This window comes from Astatotilapia calliptera, chromosome 3 (genome assembly GCF_964374335.1).
Source record: "Astatotilapia calliptera chromosome 3, fAstCal68.1, whole genome shotgun sequence".
Taxonomy (NCBI): Eukaryota; Metazoa; Chordata; class Actinopteri; order Cichliformes; family Cichlidae; genus Astatotilapia; species Astatotilapia calliptera.
This window is the reverse complement of record NC_137424.1, coordinates 49,186,774-49,199,944: the sequence shown is the minus strand read 5'-3', so window position 1 is coordinate 49,199,944 and position 13,171 is coordinate 49,186,774. Positions and strand designations below refer to the sequence as shown.

General features: G+C 42.8%; 1 protein-coding gene across 1 annotated transcript; it reads left to right on the top strand.

Annotated features, from left to right (window-relative positions):
* The first annotated feature begins 490 nt into the window (after window positions 1-490).
* On the top strand, window positions 491-9,195 carry LOC113019131 (uncharacterized). Its single transcript, XM_080295642.1, has 6 exons — window positions 491-553; window positions 925-940; window positions 1,238-4,534; window positions 4,891-4,979; window positions 5,101-5,185; window positions 5,516-9,195. Exons 1-5 carry the CDS (start codon window positions 491-493, stop codon window positions 5,167-5,169), a joined length of 3,534 nt encoding a protein of 1,177 aa, XP_080151768.1. The 3' UTR covers window positions 5,170-5,185; window positions 5,516-9,195.
* The last annotated feature ends 3,976 nt before the right edge of the window (window positions 9,196-13,171 follow it).

Genomic DNA, 13,171 nt, shown 5'->3' with positions numbered 1-13,171 from the left:
AGTGTAACACTAAAAAGCCATAATCTGTGCCAGAAGGAATGATAAATGTAATATATTTATTGTTGCTTTACTTCTTTCTACTCTTGTCAAATATACAGTACATATGGTGGTCAGGATGATATAAAAAATTTTCTTAATGAAAATTGCAAACAAACAAGAAGCTGACCTGGTATGGATTCGTTTTTAAACAAACAAAGTTTTGAATGATCCTGCAATACTAAGAAAACTTAATCTAGACTAAGCAAATGCCTTGACCATAGATCATTCAAATTGCGGTGAGTTGCAAACCAAATATATCTGAATATCTGAGACGTCTCTTTTACTCACACATGCAGACGTACATGTGTTTTCAAGCGTGACAAAGTGCCCTGCTAACATTCATCTCTAGGAATTTGCTCACTTTGCCACGGTTCATAGACGTGATGTTTTGGCTCAGTGCACAATCAAAAAACACAACTCCAAGCTATGGACTATTTATTATAAAAAGTTAATGGAGAAGGGGAAGGAGATACACTGGTACAATTTTGTCATAGTGAGGAAACAAAGCCAAGAGGTAAGACTACACTCATAGAAATACATTATACATTATGTATTTATAAATGGAGATTTTAAAAAAAAAAACAAAACCATTTTATTCAGGGCGTTGAATTGCAGATCATGGAGGGAAGATTAATGAAACTGCTCATCTTTGGTTTGTACTCTTTTCTTATATTTCTAGTTGAGAAATAGTACATATATACAGTATATATGTTTTGGTTTGCTTATGTTTTATTGTAGGTTCTACCTTACAATATAAAGTGCCCTTAGGTGACTGATCTTGTGATTTGGTGCTTTATAAATAAAACTGAACTGAATTGTTTGGGATGAATTTTGATTTCTTTTGTTTTTACAGGAGTTTTTCTTTTTTCTTTCTTCAATGTGCAGATAACACAGCTGACAGGTAAGAAAATGTGAATTTATATCTCTCTAGTATAACTGACTGTCCGAAATAAGAACATGGTGATAGCAGCAGGGGTGTACTGCAATAACTAATAATAACAATAGTAATGATGACAGCAACTAAATAACTCAACACGAAATCATCCATGTGCCTAAAAGATGTCTTTAATGGAAATTACTGTGACCATTTTTCATGTTTTATCATACAACCTATTTTTTTATATATATAGTTTTATACTTATATTTTTTTCTAATTTCTTTCTAATTTTCTCCTTAAATCTGTCATCCTGTTTTTCAGACTCTTCATGGCCAAACTTCTTTAATATAGCTACAACTACAACAGCTACTACTATTGCTACTCCTATTGCTACAACTAAAACTACAACAGATACCACCATTGCTACTCCTATTGCTACAATTACAACAGATACTACCATAGCTACTCCTGTTGCTACAACTACAACAGATACCACCATTGCTACTCCTATTGCTACAACTACAACAGATACTACCATTGCTACTCCTCTTATTACAACTCCAACAGATACTACCATTGCTACTCCTATTGCTACAACTACAACTCCAACAGATACCACCATTGCTACTCCTATTGCTACAACTAGAACTCCAACAGATACTACCATTGCTACTCCTGTTGCTACAACTACAACTACAACAGATACTACCATTGCTACTCCTCTTATTACAACTCCAACAGATACTACCATTGCTACTCCTGTTGCTACAATTACAACAGATACTACCATAGCTACTCCTGTTGCTACAACTACAACAGATACCACCATTGCTACTCCTATTGCTACAACTACAACAGATACTACCATTGCTACTCCTCTTATTACAACTCCAACAGATACTACCATTGCTACTCCTGTTGCTACAACTACAACTCCAACAGATACTACCATTGCTACTCCTGTTGCTACAACTACAACTCCAACAGATACTACCATTGCTACTCCTGTTGCTACAACTCCAACAGATACTACCATTGCTACTCCTGTTGCTACGACTACAACTACAACAGATACCACCATTGCTACTCCTATTGCTACAACTACAATAGATACTACCATTGCCACTCCTGTTGCTACAATTACAACAGATACTACCATTGCTACTCCTATTGCTACAACTACAACAGATACTACCATTGCTACTCCTCTTATTACAACTCCAACAGATACCACCATTGCTACTCCTATTGCTACAACTACAATAGATACTACCATTGCTACTCCTGTTGCTACAATTACAACAGATACTACCATTGCTACTCCTATTGCTACAACTACAACAGATACTACCATAGCTACTCCTGTTGCTACAACTACAACAGATACTACCATTGCTACTCCTATTGCTACAACTACAACTCCAACAGATACCACCATTGCTACTCCTATTGCTACAACTACAACAGATACTACCATTGCTACTCCTGTTGCTCCAACTACAACAGATACTACCATAGCTACTCCTGTTGCTACAACTACAACAGATACTACTATTGCTACTCCTGTTGCTACAACTACAACTACAACAGATACCACCATTGCTACTCCTATTGCTACAACTACAACAGATACTACTATTGCTACTCCTATTGCTACAACTACAACTACAATAGATACTACCATTGCCACTCCTGTTGCTACAACTACAACAGATACTACCATAGCTACTCCTGTTGCTACAACTACAACAGATACCACCATTGCTACTCCTATTGCTACAACTACAACAGATACTACCATTGCTACTCCTCTTATTACAACTCCAACAGATACTACCATTGCTACTCCTATTGCTACAACTACAACTCCAACAGATACCACCATTGCTACTCCTATTGCTACAACTACAACTACAACAGATACCACCATTGCTACTCCTATTGCTACAACTACAATTCCAACAGATACCACCATTGCTACTCCTATTGCTACAACTACAACAGATACTACCATTGCTACTCCTGTTGCTACAACTCCAACAGATACTACCATTGCTACTCCTGTTGCTCCAACTACAACTCCAACAGATACCACCATTGTTACTCCTGTTGCTACAACTAGAACTACAACAGATACCACCATTGCTACTCCTACTGCTACAACTACAATTCCAACAGATACCACCATTGCTACTCCTATTGCTACAACTACAACAGATACTACCATTGCTACTCCTGTTGCTCCAACTACAACTCCAACAGATACCACCATTGTTACTCCTGTTGCTACAACTACAACAGATACCACCATTGCTACTCCTGTTGCTACAACTCAAACAGATACTACCATTGCTACTCCTGTTACTACTACGACAACAGATACTACCATTGCTACTCCTATTGCTACAACTACAACTCCAACAGATACCACCATTGCTACTCCTGTTGCTACAACTACAATTCCAACAGATACCACCATTGCTACTCCTATTGCTACAACTACAACAGATACTACCATTGCTACTCCTGTTGCTACAACTACAACAGATACTACCATTGCTACTCCTGTTGCTCCAAATACAACTCCAACAGATACCACCATTGTTACTCCTGTTGCTACAACTACAACTACAACACATACCACCATTGCTACTCCTATTGCTACAACTACAATTCCAACAGATACCACCATTGCTACTCCTGTTGCTACAACTACAACAGATACTACAATTGCTACTCCTATTGCTACAACTACAACTCCAACAGATACCACCATTGCTACTCCTGTTGCTACAACTCAAACAGATACTACCATTGCTACTCCTGTTACTACTACTACAACAGATACTACCATTGCTACTCCTATTACTACAACTACAACTCCAGCATATACCACCATTGCTACTCCTATTGTTACAACTACAATTCCAACAGATACCACCATTGCTACTCCTATTGCTACAACTACAACAGATACTACCATTGCTACTCCTGTTGCTACAACTACAACAGATACTACAATTGCTACTCCTGTTGCTCCAACTACAACTCCAACAGATACCACCATTGTTACTCCTGTTGCTACAACTACAACTACAACAGATACCACCATTGCTACTCCTATTGCTACAACTACAACAGATACTACCATTGCTACTCCTGTTGCTCCAACTACAACTCCAACAGATACCACCATTGTTACTCCTGTTGCTACAACTACAACAGATACTACCATTGCTACTCCTGTTGCTACAACTCAAACAGATACTACCATTGCTACTCCTGTTACTACTACTACAACAGATACTACCATTGCTACTCCTATTGCTACAACTACAACTCCAACAGATACCACCATTGCTACTCCTATATCTACAACTACAGCTCCAACAGATACCACCATTGCTACTCCTGTTGCTACAACTCCAACAGATACCACCATTGCTACTCCTGTTGCTACAACTACAACAGATACTACCATTGCTACTCCTGTTGCTACAACTACAACAGATACTACCATTGCTACTCCTATTGCTACAACTACAACTATAACAGATAATACCATTGCTACTCCTCTTACTACAACTCCACCAACTGACATCAGACTTCCTATGAAAGGTACAATCTGTTGTAATTTACATAGCTTGATACAATGAAAGAAATTAGAACAGAGTAGCCTTTATCGTCATCGCTTCCAGGGGCGGCAGAAGGCAGCCAATGATTTTCTTGGGCAGTGTTAATACCCTCTGCGTAGCTTTCCTGTTCTCAGTTGTGGCGCCTGCTTCCCAAACACCTGGGCAGCAGGAGAGTACACTCTCCACTGAGGAGCGGTAGCAGGCCAGAAGCAGCTTCTGGTCTTATATAAGTCTTATTCTTATCAAGTCCATCAATACATTTCATTTCTGTTTGATACAAAACTAAAGAATTTTTTTTAAGATGAAAATAATTATTATTATTTCATTTGCCATTTCCAGATGTGCAGAAGAGGACTGTAGTGAGGCTGAGAATGAAAAGCAGTGCTGATCTGACAGATCCAAACATCAGGGATCAAGGGCTGCAGCAGGTACAGGAAACAGATGTGTTTGCTCTGCTTTTAAACACCTCTACTCCATTTTCTTATCAGCTCTCAGCAACTCAAGCAACAAATGACGCCATTTTCTCTTTTTTATATGTTGTGTATTCAGCTGGAGGCCTCTCTTCAAAGTCAGGTCTCTGGTGTTGTTAGTCTGCGTTGGAGGCACATCAGCTGTTAAAAGCAACAAAAGGAAGGTACGGATCCTAAATAACATATTTACACCATGTCATAAGTGACCCATATATGGTTATGTTTTATTTTATCCATATGCTAAATAAAGAAGTTTTCTGTAAGTAGAAGAAGCAAAATTTCATGGCTTGTTTTATGTTTTGATTAATTCAGCGTCTAATCTAAATTGAGCTACAGATCTGTTTAGAATTCACTAATGTCCTATCTGATATTAACAAGTGGTGGATAATCCTTGAGGCCAGGATGAGGGACTTTTTTAGGTTTTACATCACCTGTTTTCAGAGAAAAAACATAAATAATTTCATAATATCAGGTTCACCAATCTTGTTTTCCAGCGGCAGATACGTGTGTGGAGGACATCGATTTACTCTAAAAGAGGACTGCAGAGAAGATATGACATCAGGAGCAGGAAAGCTATGATGATGTTTGCAAACCTTTAGCTTGCATTCTTAATTATTTTGAGTGGATTTAGATACAAATGTTTAATTACTACAGTGGCTATATTTTATGTTTTACTTTGATTGATTTGCTGTTTCTCTAAACTGTTAATGCAATACTATAACCAGAAATGAAAAGTTGTTTTGGAAGATTTTAGTGTTGATATTTATGTTTATGAAAGTTATATATCACTTCATTTGACTTTCACAGACTTTCCCACAGGAACCAGTCACCACACCAGCACAACAAACCTGCAGTTCAGTGATATGAGATGCAGATGAGTTGTGACTTAAAAGACTTGTGCAAGAACCATAGACTGAATTTAAATAAGAACATTGCATCAGCATGAATATAAATGAAAAGCAAAGCAAATGACGTGTTTTACACCTGCATGCTTTCACATGTCCAGAATTTCAAACTGAGTAGGAAAAAGTACATTTCAAGGATGAAGTTTAAGGATCAAGTTGAGACATAATTCCTTTATGATGTATTACTTGTGTGCAACTTTACCCTTATACAACCTGGCCTTGAGGGGTGTATAGATGACTCAATAACTGAAAAAAACAAGCCCAAATCAGTAAGCTTTCACCACCTTCTTTGACAGTTAGATGATAAGTTCAATGTCACTGGGATTTGAACTAATTCTGATGATGACGTCAGTGCGCATACTGTGTCTGAGGAGGATGTGCGGAAGTGCTTCAGGAAGGTGAACGCACGCAAAGCTACTGGTCCGGACGGGATTCCCGGCGGCGTCCTCAGGTCATGCGCGGCTCAGCTGGCTGGAGTGTTCACGCACATCTTCAACCTTTCCCTCTCTCTGTCTGTAGTCCCAGCCTGCTTCAAAATGGCCACCATCGTCCCTGTACCCAAATCCTCCACCATCTCCTCATTGAACGACTGGCGACCTGTAGCCCTGACCCCCATCGTAAGCAAATGCTTCGAGAAGCTGGTCAGGGACTTCATCTGCTCTGCACTACCCGACTCACTGGACCCTCTACAGTTTGCATACCGCCACAACAGGTCCACTGATGATGCCATAGCCCTGACACTACACAATGCCCTGTCACACCTGGAGAAGAGAGACACGTATGTGAGGATGCTGTTTGTAGATGACAGCTCAGCATTCAATACCATCGTTCCCTCGAAGCTGGACAGGAAACTGCAAGATCTAGGACTGAGCAGCTCCCTCTGCAGCTGGATCCTTAGCTTCCTGTCTGACAGACGCCAGGTGGTCAGACTGGGCAGCATCACCTCATCCCCCATCACACTGAACACTGGTGCTCCACAGGGGTGTGTACTGAGCCCTCTCCTGTACTCACTCTACACCTACGACTGCACAGCCACTAACAGCTCCAACATCATTGTGAAGTTTGCGGACGACACTACAGTGGTGGGTCTTATCACCAACGGTGATGAGACGGCTTACAGGGAGGAGGTCAGGTTGCCCTGACCCACTGGTGTCAAGACAACCATCTCACCCTCAACGTCGCAAAGACAAAGGAGTTGATAGTGGACTTCCGGAGGTGCAGAGAAGTACACACCCCCATCACCATCAACGGCGCTGCTGTGGAGAGAGTGAGCAGCTTCCGGTTCCTTGGCGTACACCTGGCTGAGGATCTTACGTGGTCAGTACACACAAACAAAACAGTGAAGAAGGCGCAGCAGCGCCTCTTCTTTCTCAGGAGACTGAAAAGATTCGGCATGAGCCCCCGCATCCTCAGGACCTTCTATCGCTGTGCCATTGAGAGCATCCTCACTGGATGCATCACCACCTGGTATGGCAACAGCACCGCCTACAACTGCAAAGCTCTCCAGCGAGTAGTGCGGTGCTCTGAACGGATAATTGGAGGTGAGCTTCCCTCCCTCCAAGACATCTACAGGAAGCGGTGCCTGAGGAAAGCGGGGAGGATCATCAAGGACTCCAGTCACCCCAGCCATAAACTGTTCAGACTGCTTCCATCAGGAAGGAGGTTCTGCAGCATCCGGTCCCGTACCAGCAGACTGAGAGACAGCTTTTTCCATCAGGCCATCAGACTGCTGAACACGTCATAGACACCTCAGCTTCACTACTGGAACTTCAACATTATGCACTCCACACTGTATATAAATGCCACTTGTTTTGCACATATTCAACTCTGTATATTTTATATATTTTATTATTATTATTATTATTATTATTATTATTATTATTATTTTATTTTTTTACTATTTAATTTGTAAAAATGTGTATACACACACACACACACACACACACACACACACACACGTAGGAAAATATTTAGTATACACATCCAGAAATGCATACACTATTATATATTGTACATATATTTATTAGTTTCAGGTTGGCCATTCTTGTATTTTGCTCGTTTGTGTTGTTGTGTTTGCACATCTCTGTTGCTTGTGGGGCTCGCACACAAGAATTTCACTCGCATGTGCTGTGCCAGTGTGCCTGCACATGTGATGTGACAATAAAAAGTGATTTGATTTGATTTGATTTAATTCCTGATTTTTAGTAGCTGCACCTATGTCGTGAATTTAAAAATACTCATTCTCAAGTTATCGTGTTTACATAATTTTCCGAAAACTTTGTGCTTGACTTTTACTTCAAGCTCACTAGGTTTCAAACTCGTCAGAAACGTTTCGTACATGCACCTATGATATCAGTTTGAAAATCGGATGCGGCATCATTTTCAAGTTATCATGTTCAGAAACCTGGGTGTCCACGCTACCAGCCACCCCATCCACCTGCATGGCCTTTTACAGCTGAGGGGTAAAAACCTTTCACAGGAAAGAAAAATGGATGCAAAATTTTCATTCTGCATTTAAACTGATACATACTACAGATTCTGTTCTATGGGGTTATAATGAATTCAGTCTACAATAGACTGAAAGGGATTCATTTGTACATTTGTCAACTCGCTTCCACTTAACATTAAACTCATCACTGTACTTATTAATCTCATGGATTGTTGGCTTTTCTCACATCTGACTGAAACCTGAATTCTTCTCACAGTCTGTGATGCATGTGTTGATGAACCTAACAACAAAAATGAAGTAGAAAATATTATGGAGCCTGATCTGGGCTGTTGCATGATTTTGGCTTGGAAATAAATTAATATTGTGTCATACTGAAATATAATTAACTTGTAGGTTTTTGTGACAGTAATAATCGTTGTACAGAAGTGAAAAACAGACTATTAAGATTTTCTACACCAGCATTACATTCTTCACCACTAGATGGAGACAGTCGTGTGTGTGTGTGTGTGTGTGTGTGTGTGTGTGTGTGTGTGTGTGTGTGTGTGTGTGTGTGTGTGTGTGCGTGCGCGCGCGTGCGCAGTCCTTTTTACATGTATGAAAATGGTGTGCGTGGTTAAACAGGTGTGGTTAAACACGAGCTTCTACTTTATACTGGTTTCAAGATCTCAACTTGACTTTGCAGGGTAACAACATGGGAAAGAAAGACAAAATAACAAAACACTTCTGACAATCAAGTAATCTTGCAATAAATCTAAATATGAAATGTTTGCATTTGCAAATAAAGACCTGGATGTAAATAAAACCATTTTCTTAAGCTTGACCAGCCTCTTGGTGAATGTTAAATCAGGAGATGAAGTTAAAATTCAGCATGAGCCTCTAGTTTAAGAAGGGTTCATAAACTCAGTGTGGTCTTTAACAACACAATAGAAACACTTTTGAGAGCCATGTAATAAGCATTTTCAAATTTGCATTTGCAAATAAGGACTTACATGTAAATAAGTGCATTTTCTTATGCTTGATCATTCTCTTATTTAAAGTTAAAACAGGAGATTAAAGTAAATTCAACTACATTCCATTTTATTTCTATAGTGTCAAATCACACCAGCACTGCAGTATTGGCCTCAATGCATCTAATGGACCCTTCAATAATAGAGAGAAAACCCCAACAAACAAACAACCTCCTATGAGCAAGCACTTCACGACAGTAGGAAGGAAAAAGTGTCACAGTCTGGCGAGGGCAGACTGTATGAATTGAAAAAAGGACCCAAAATGCAGACTCCAAGGAACAGGGAACAAAACTTGAATGTTAACAAAAGGTGAGCCGTTTAATATGGCTGGTAGAAAAGGTACAAACAAAGGGCAAGGCAAACTGAAGCAACAATACCCGAAACAAAACCACAAAAAACAAAGAATCCGAAGCACTCAGTCCAAACACAAGGGCTTAAGAGTCCGAGACCCTGTTTCAGGAGGGCGACCATGATCTCGGCAGAAAAGGAGTCCATGGCGAAGTAGTTCAGGTGGCCGACCCGGAGGCCGATGGCACAAGAATCTAAAGTCAGGCAGATCAGCGGGCCGTCCAGGAGGTCGACAGCATAGCAGTTCATAGTTCAAAGGTTCAGGGGGCCGGCCATGAGGAAGGTGGCAGTGGCGAAGCAGGTATGGCTGGCCACACTCGGGCGGTTTGGCTCGTGGCCGGCGGCGACGTGGACAAGACCTGTCGGGTGGCTTGGCTGGCGGCCGGCGGCGACGTGGACAAGACCTGTCGGGTGGCTTGGCTGGCGGTCGACGGTAGTGTGGATGTGGACGTGACCCCTCGGGTGGTTTGGTGGGTTTCCGTGAACAGGCTGTTTTGACAGGCCCTGGAAACAGCCATGCTGGCTGGGTCGTGGGAGGCGAGACGAGCAGAGGCGTGGCGTCGACCACTGGCTGGGTCGTGGCAGGACCAGGCGAGGCAGGACCAGATAATGGCGCTGCAGGCGACGGCGTGGAAGGATGCTGGATGGGCTTGGCTGCACCTCCAGCTGGCGCAACAGGACCAGGCGAGGCAGAAGCAGAGGCAGAGGCTGATGGTGGTTGGACGGGCTCCTCGGGCCCTCCAGCTGACGTGGCGTGGGACTGGATGGGCTCCTCGGGCCCCCCAGCTGACGTGGCAGGAGGCTGGACGGGCTCCTCGGGCCCTCCAGCTGACGAGGCAGGTTGCTTTTCAAGTTGCAGCAACACACAGTCTATAGTGGGTGAAATGAGTTTGTATGAGTTCTCAGACTTAGGTGTAGAAGCAGCAAGCAGTAGCGCAGCAGGTGGTGGTCCTGCAGGCGGCGGCACGGGAGCCGCAGGAGGTGGTGCTGCAGCCACAGGTGGTGAAGCAGAAGGTGGCCAGACGGGCTCCTCAGGCCCTCCAGCTGATGTGGCGTGAGGCTGAACGGGCTCCTCGGGCCCTCCAGCTGACGTGGCGTGAGGCTGAACGGGCTCCTCGGGCCCTCCAGCTGACGTGGCGTGAGGCTGAACGGGCTCCTCGGGCCCTCCAGCTGACGTGGCGTGAGGCTGAACGGGCTCCTCGGGCCCTCCAGCAGACACAGGAAAAGGCTGCACAAACTCCAACTCAGCCCCTGGCTCCAACCTGGCCTGGATCTCGGTCCCACAGTGGCTTAGCTGAGCCTCATGGCTAGCACTTCCAGTGCAAAATGTCTTATAATTTGGCTTCTTGGAAGCAAAGTTCGTAGCATGATCAATACACAGGGATGCTAGGTAATTGTGCAGAGGGATAAGATGTTCCGTGGAAGACTTGGCTGGTGAGTTTTCAGTCTTAGTCGTTTCATAAACATGCAAATGAACCTTTAAGGCAGTGTTTGTTCCAATATTGTCCTTAGAAAAAACGCGTGGATTCAGAATATAATCACCCACCTCATGTTGCTGTGAGCCGTGGTGACGACCTGGACGCCGCCTCCTCCTGGAAGCAGTGGTTGTGGAGGCTGGCGCCGCTACAGCTGAGATGAATGTAGCACTGGAAGCAGCCACCGGTTGAGGTGAGGGAAACGCAGCACTTGTCTGCTGCAGTGGTGACATGGACATGGAAACAGGTGAGAGACTGAATAAGCCGACTCTTACTCCTGTAGCCGGTGAAGGAAGAGCTGCATCACCGCAGGGCTGGTGTGATTCAGCCTGCACACTGGGCACCTGCTCAGACGATGATGGTGAGGCAGAGGAGATCGTGGCTGTAGCAAACTTCTTTAAATCTGCAGGCAGGCAGTCCATAAAACCTGGGTTAGCCGTGGCTATCCGGGTCAACTGAGCCAAAATAGCCTCCTTCTCCTCCCCCTGCTTCCCTGCACAGGAGATAATCCAAAGTCCACGAAGCTGTGTAACACGAATCTTGAATTCAAAAAAGTCACTGAAATAAATGTCCGCTGGGTCCAGCATGGTCAGGTCGTTCTGTCACAGTCTGGCGAGGGCAGACTGTATGAATTGAAAAAAGGACCCAAAATGCAGACTCCAAGGAACAGGGAACAAAACTTGAATGTTAACAAAAGGTGAGCCGTTTAATATGGCTGGTAGAAAAGGTACAAACAAAGGGCAAGGCAAACTGAAGCAACATTAACACAAACCTCAACTGGGGAATCTAAACAAACAATAAGAAAAACCTAGACAAGAAACTTGGAAGCATGGCATGGCATGGACAACAGACGACCTGACAATCACACACTGAAAACAGAGGACTTAAATACACAGGAGGTGATTAGGGGAAGTGGAGACACATGAGGAAACAGCTGACTAGGATAAACATAATGATGCACAGGCAAGAGTAAAACCAACCGCATGAGCACAGAACACAAGACCCCTTTTCAAAATAAAACAGGAAACATGCCGACTTAGACACGACAACCAGAACTTGACAACGTAAGACACAGACATGAAACGCATGAAGAGCAGGGGAGATTTAACATGGTTGGAAACACGAGGGGGAAATAATAAGAACTAGAAACACTTAGGCATGATAATACAAACTTGATAACATAAGACACGCAGCATGAAACACGAAGGGTGAGGGGAAGCTTAAATACAGGGGAAGAAAACACAAGGAGTCTAATAACCAAATGAACTTAGATAACCTAATGAACAAAATAAACTCAAACTTAAAACGCTGGGTCAAAAGACCCAGGATCATGACAAAAAGTCCCTTTTAACAGGAAGAAGCCTCAGGCAGAAGCAGGCAGGAGCAGCGACTGGTTGGGGTGAGGGGAGGGAGTAAGGCCAAAAGGCACACAGTGCAAGAAAATAACAATGATTAAATGCAGAGTGTTGTATAAACACATATAGAGTGAGAAAAGGTCAGTGAAGAAGAAACAATCATGCACATCATGGGAAGGTCTAACGCAGCTTAATTAAGTGAGGTTATCTGATCCAGCTCAAACGATATGCATTGAAAAAATGTTTTAAACCAAATCTTAAAACTGAAGAGGATGTCTGTTTCCCAAATCTAAACTGCGAACTGGTTTTGTCTCCCATTCTACCTTTAAATACCCCAGAACCACAAGCAATCCTGCAGTCTGAAAGCAAAGTGCTCCACTGGGTTGATATGGTACTATGAGGGGTTGATGATACACTATATCGCCAAAAGGCTTCACTCACCCATGCAAATCCTTTTATTTAGGTGTCCGAGTCACTTCTATAGCCACAGGTGTTTAAAATGAAGCCCTTGTTTCAGAATGGCTCGTTCTCAGGAGCCCAGTGGATTCCAGTGTGGTACTTGTCAAATTTAGTCCCTGATAAATATTCAAAAGTATGTATTTATATACCAC

Excerpts from the sequence above, each read along its gene's own strand:
- LOC113019131 (XM_080295642.1), top strand. The coding sequence starts at position 491 with ATGGAGAAGGGGAAGGAGATACACTGGTACAATTTTGTCATAGTGAGG. Across the intron at positions 4,535-4,890 it reads CATCAGACTTCCTATGAAAG|ATGTGCAGAAGAGGACTGTA; the intron begins GTACAATCTGTT and ends TGCCATTTCCAG. Across the intron at positions 4,980-5,100 it reads GGGATCAAGGGCTGCAGCAG|CTGGAGGCCTCTCTTCAAAG; the intron begins GTACAGGAAACA and ends TTGTGTATTCAG.